The 6,000-nt window shown below is 56.3% G+C and overlaps 1 protein-coding gene across 2 annotated transcripts in view; it reads right to left on the reverse strand.

Moving 5' to 3' along the window:
* The window catches only part of LOC147105355 (adiponectin receptor protein 1-like), a 49,758-nt gene extending 44,748 nt beyond the window's left edge, over nucleotides 1-5,010 (reverse strand). The window contains exon 1 of one of the 2 annotated variants that reach the window (XM_086011638.1): nucleotides 4,871-5,010. In XM_086011638.1, the coding sequence (XP_085867764.1) occupies nucleotides 4,871-4,947 (77 nt within the window). In that variant the 5' untranslated portion in view covers nucleotides 4,948-5,010. The remainder of the gene's footprint in view (nucleotides 1-4,870) is intronic. The other variant, XM_086011637.1, reaches the window with a different exon arrangement.
* Nucleotides 5,011-6,000: the final 990 nt, after the last annotated feature.

Below are 6,000 nucleotides of genomic sequence, written 5' to 3' on the forward strand. Positions count from 1 at the left end.
ATCTCTCTCTCTCTCCCATCGATCCCCGATCTCTTTCTCTCTCCCATCGATCCCCGATCTCTCTCTCTCTCCCATCGATCCCCGATCTCTCTCTCTCTCCCATCGATCCCCGATCTCTCTCTCTCCCATCGATCTCCGATCTCTCTCTCTCTCCCATCGATCCCCGATCTCTCTCTCTCTCCCATCGATCCCCGATCTCTCTCTCTCTCCCATCGATCCCCGAACTCTCTCTCTCTCCAATCGATCCCCAATCTCTCTCTCTCTCCCATCTATCCCCGATCTCTCTCTCTCCCATCGATCCCCGATCTCTCTCTCTCCCATCGATCCCCGATCTCTCTCTCCCATCGATCCCCGATCTCTCTCTCTCTCCCATCGATCCCCGATCTCTCTCTCTCCCATCGATCCCCGATCTCTCTCTCTCCCATCGATCCCCGATCTCTCTCTCTCTCCCATCGATCCCCGATCTCTCTCTCTCTCCCATCGATCCCCGATCTCTCTCTCTCTCCCATCGATCCCCGATCTCTCTCTCTCTCTCCCATCGATCCCCGATCTCTGTCTCTCCCATCGATCCCCGATCTTCCTCTCTCCCATCGATCCCCGATCTCTCTCTCTCCCATCGATCCCCGATCTCTCTCTCTCTCCCCCATCGATCCCCGATCTCTCTCTCCCGCCCATCGATCCCCGATCTCTCTCTCTCTCTCCCATCGATCCCCGATCTTTCTCTCTCCCATCGATCCCCGATCTCTCTCTCTCTCTCCCATCGATCCCCGATCTCTCTCTCTCTCCCATCGATCCCCGATCTCTCTCTCTCTCCCATCGATCCCCGATCTCTCTCTCCCTCCCATCGATCCCCGATCTCTCTCTCTCTCTCTCCCATCGATCCCCGATCTCTCTCTCTCCCATCGATCCCCGATCTTCCTCTCTCCGATCGATCCCCGATCTCTCTCTCTCCCATCGATCCCCGATCTCTCTCTCTCTCTCCCATCGATCCCCGATCTCTCTCTCCCGCCCATCGATCCCCGATCTCTCTCTCTCTCTCCCATCGATCCCCGATCTCTCTCTCTCCCATCGATCCCCGATCTCTCTCTCTCTCTCCCATCGATCCCCGATCTCTCTCTCTCCCATCGATCCCCGATCTCTCTCTCTCTCCCATCGATCCCCGATCTCTCTCTCTCTCCCATCGATCCCCGATCTCTCTCTCTCTCCCATCGATCCCCGATCTCTCTCTCTCCCATCGATCCCCGATCTCTCTCTCTCTCCCATCGATCCCCGATCTCTCTCTCCCATCGATCCCCGATCTCTCTCTCCCATCGAGCCCCGATCTATCTCTCTCTCTCCCATCGATCCCCGATATCTCTCTCTCTCCCATCGATCCCCGATCTCTCTCTCCCATCGATCCCCGATCTCTCTCTCTCTCCCATCGATCCCCGATCTCTCTCTCTCCCATCGATCCCCGATCTCTCTCTCTCTCCCATCGATCCCCGATCTCTCTCTCTCCCATCGATCCCCGATCTCTCTCTCTCTCCCATCGATCCCCGATCTCTCTCTCTCCCATCGATCCCCGATCTCTCTCTCTTCCATCGATCCCCGATCTCTCTCTCTCTCCCATCGATCCCCGATCTCTCTCTCTTCCATCGATCCCCGATCTCTCTCTCTCTCCCATCGATCCCCGATCTCTCTCTCTCCCATCGATCCCCGATCTCTCTCTCTCTCCCATCGATCCCCGATCTCTCTCTCCCATCGATCCCCGATCTCTCTCTCTCTCCCATCGATCCCCAATCTCTCTCTCTCTCCCATCGATCCTCGATCTCTCTCTCTCTCCCATCGATCCTCGATCTCTCTCTCTCTCCCATCGATCCCCGATCTCTCTCTCTCTCCCATCGATCCCCGATCTCTCTCTCCCATCGATCCCCGATCTCTCTCTCTCTCCCATCGATCCCCGATCTCTCTCTCTCTCCCATCGATCCCCGATCTCTCTCTCTCTCTCCCATCGATCCCCGATCTCTCTCTCTCTCCCATCGATCCCCGATCTCTTTCTCTCTCTCCATCGATCCCCGATCTCTCTCTCTCTCATCGATCCCCGATCTCTCTCTCTCTCTCCCATCGATCCCCGATCTCTCTCTCTCTCCCATCGATCCCCGATCTCTCTCTCCCATTGATCCCCGATCTCTCTCTCTCTCCCATCGATCCCCGATCTCTCTCTTTCTCTCTCCCATCGATCCCCGATCTCTCTCTCTCTCCCATCGATCCCCGATCTCTCTCTCTCTCCCATCGATCCCCGATCTCTCTCTCTCTCTCCCATCGATCCCCGATCTCTCTCTCTCCCATCGATCCCCGATCTCTCTCTCTCTCCCATCGATCCCCGATCTCTCTCTCTCCCATCGATCCACGATCTCTCTCTCTCTCTCTCATCGATCCCCGATCTCTCTCTCTCTCCCATCGATCCCCGATCTCTCTCTCTCCCATCGATCCCCGATCTCTCTCTCTCTCCCATCGATCCCCGATCTCTCTCTCTCTCCCATCGATCCCCGATTTCTCTCTCTCTCCCATCGATCCTCGAAATCTCTCTCTCTCCCATCGATCCCCGATCTCTTTCTCTCTCCCATCGATCCCCGATCTCTCTCTCCCATCGATCCCCGATCTCTCTCTCTCTCCCATCGATCCCCGATCTCTCGCCCATCGATCCCCGATCTCTCTCTCTCTCTCCCATCGATCCCCGATCTCTATCTCTCCCATCGATCCCCGATCTCTCTCTCTCTCCCATCGATCCCCGATCTATCTCTCTCTCCCATCGATCCCCAATCTCTCTCTCTCTCCCATCGATCCCCGATCTCTCTCTCTCCCATCAATCCCCGATCTCTCTCTCTCTCCCATCGATCCCCGATCTCTTTCTCTCTCCTATCGATCCCCGATCTCTCTCTCTCTCCCATCGATCCCCGATCTCTCTCACTCCCATCGATCCCCGATCTCTCTCTCTCTCTCCCATCGATTCCCGATCTCTATCTCTCCCATCGATCCCCGATCTCTCTCTCTCTCTCCCCCATCGATCCCCGATCTCTCTCTCTCCCATCGATCCCCGATCTCTCTCTCTCTCTCCCATCAATCCCCGATCTCTATCTCTCCCATCGATCCCCGATCTCTCTCTCTCTCCCATCGATCCCCGATCTATCTCTCTCTCTCCCATCGATCCCCGATCTCTCTCTCTCTCCCATCGATCCCCGATCTCTATCTCTCCCATCGATCCCCGATCTCTCTCTCTCTCCCATCGATCCCCGATCTATCTCTCTCTCCCATCGATCCCCAATCTCTCTCTCTCTCCCATCGATCCCCGATCTCTCTCTCTCCCATCAATCCCCGATCTCTCTCTCTCTCCCATCGATCCCCGATCTCTTTCTCTCTCCTATCGATCCCCGATCTCTCTCTCTCTCCCATCGATCCCCGATCTCTCTCACTCCCATCGATCCCCGATCTCTCTCTCTCTCCCATCGATCCCCGATCTCTCTCTCTCTCCCATCGATCCCCGATCTCTCTCTCTCTCCCATCGATCCCCGATCTATCTCTCTCTCCCATCGATCCCCGATCTCTCTCTCTCTCCCATCGATCCCCGATCTCCCCCTCTCTCTCATCCCTCTCTTCCTCTCTGATCCTTCCCTCTCTCTCTGATTCCTCTCTCTCTCTCTCTCTGATCCCTCGCTCTCGCTCGCTCTCTCTGATCCCTCACTCTCTCTCTGATCCCTCGCTCTCTCTCTGATCCCTCGCTCTCTCTCTCTCTGATCCCTCGCTCTCTCTCTCTCTCTCTCTGATCCCTCTCTCTCTCTGATCCCTCTCTCGCTCTCTGATCCCTCGCTCTCTCTGATCCCTCGCGCTGTCTCTGATCCCTCGCTCTCTCTCTCTCTCTCTGATCCCTCGCTCTCTCTCTCTGATCCCTCGCTCTCTCTCTCTCTCTCTGATCCCTCGCTCTCTCTCTCTCTCTGATCCCTCTCTCTCTCTCTGATCCCTCTCTCTCTCTCTGATCCCTCTCTCTCTCTCTCTGATCCCTCTCTCTCTCTCTGATCCCTCGCTCTCTCTCTGATCCCTCGCTCTCTCTCTCTCTCTGATCCCTCTCTCTCTCTCTCTCTGATCCCTCGATCTCTCTCTCTCTGATCCCTCTCTCTCTCTCTCTGATCCCTCGCTCTTTCTCTCTCTCTCTCTGATCCCTCGCTCTCTCTCTCTCTGATCCCTCTCTCTCTCTCTGATCCCTCTCTCTCTCTGATCCCCCGCTCTCTCTCTCTGATCCCTCTCTCTCTCTCTCTGATCCCTCTCTCTCTCTCTCTCTGATCCCTCGCTCTCTCTCTCTGTTTGATCCCTCGCTCTCTCTCTCTGATCCCTCGCTCTCTCTCTCTGATCCCTCGCTCTCTCTCTCTCTGATCCCTCGCTCTCTCTCTCTCTGATCTCTCTCTCTGATCCCTCTCTCGCTCTCTGATCGCTCTCTCTCTCTCTGATCGCTCTCTCTCTCTCTCTGATCTCTCTCTCTGATCCCTCTCTCTCTCTCTCAATTCAATTCAATTCAAATCGCTTTATTGGCATGACAAGTTACATCTTATGTTGCCAAAGCATCGAAAAACATTCATGTTTGTACATAAAAATACAGATCTATCCTCTCTCTGATCCCTCTCTCTCTCTGATCGCTCTCTCTCTCTCTCTGATCCCTCTCTCTCTGATCGCTCTCTCTCTCTGATCTCTCTCTCTCTGATTGCTCTCTCTCTCTCTCTGATCTCTCTCTCTCTCTCTGATTGCTCTCTCTCTCTGATCCCTCTCTCTCTCTCTGATTGCTCTCTCTCTCTCTCTGATCCCTCTCTCCCTCCCCCCGCCCCCCGGTGTGCCACCTCACCTCACTGATCGGCGGATTGTTTGCTGACGCCGGTGGCGGTCCCGGGGCCTCCCCGTCCCCCGCTCAGGTGCCGGCATAAGTCAGATTCACTCGGCCCTCAGCCAGTCGCTTCACTTCCGGATTCCAGACAAACTTTTCCGGGTCCGACGTCGGAGCGGGGCGTGATGACGCCATCCTCACTGATGTACCGCGTGTCACCACGGGCTCTGACGTCAGCAGCATGTTTCGACCTCTGGACCCTGCGCAGTGTGGATCCTGTCTGCCCTGCCAAGACTGGCCTCTAGCTGACCCTGCCCAGTCTAGAGCCTGTCTGACCCTGCCCAGTCTAGACTCTCTGACCCTGCCCAGTCTAGACTCTGTCCGACCCTGCCCAGTCTAGACTCTGTCTAACCCTGCCCAGTCTAGACCCGGTCTCACCCTGCCCAGTCTGGCCTCTATCTGACCCTGCCCAGTCTAGACCCTTTCTGACCATGCCCAGTCTAGACTCTGTCTCACCCTGCCCAGTCTAGACTCTGCCCAGACTGGACTCTGTCAGACCTTGCCCAGTCTAGCCTCTGTCTGATCCTGCCCAGCCTAGAATCTGTCTGATCCTGCACAGTCTAGACCCTGTCTGACCCTGCCCCGTCTGGCCTCTGTCTGACCCTGCCCAGACTGGACTCTGTCTGACCCTGCCCAGCCCAGAATCTGTCTGACCCTGCCCAGTCTAGACTCTGACTGACCGTGCCCCAGTCTGGCCTTTGTTTGACACTGCCCAGTTAGACCCTGTCTGACACTGCCCAGTCTGGCCTCTATCTGACCATGCCCAGTCTAGACTCTGTCTGACCCTGCCCCATCTGGCCTCTGTCTGACCCTGCCCAACCTACCCTCTGTCTGACCCTGCCCAGCCTAGAATCTGTCTGACCCTGCCCAGTCTAGACCCTTTTGATCCTGCCCAGTCTAGACTCTCTGACCCTGCCCAGCCAAGAATCTGTCTGACGTTGCCCAGTCTAGACTCTGTCTGACCCTGCCCAGTCTGGCCTCTGTCTGACCCTGCCCAGTCTGGCCTCTGTCTGACACTGCCCAGTCTGGCCTCTGTCTGACACCGCCCAGTCTGGCCTCTGTCTAACCCTGCCCTGTCTAGTCTCTGTCTG

The sequence above is a fragment of the Somniosus microcephalus genome, chromosome 18 (genome assembly GCF_052327205.1).
Source record: "Somniosus microcephalus isolate GS21.2 chromosome 18, FLI_Smic_1.0, whole genome shotgun sequence".
Taxonomy (NCBI): domain Eukaryota; kingdom Metazoa; phylum Chordata; class Chondrichthyes; order Squaliformes; family Somniosidae; genus Somniosus; species Somniosus microcephalus.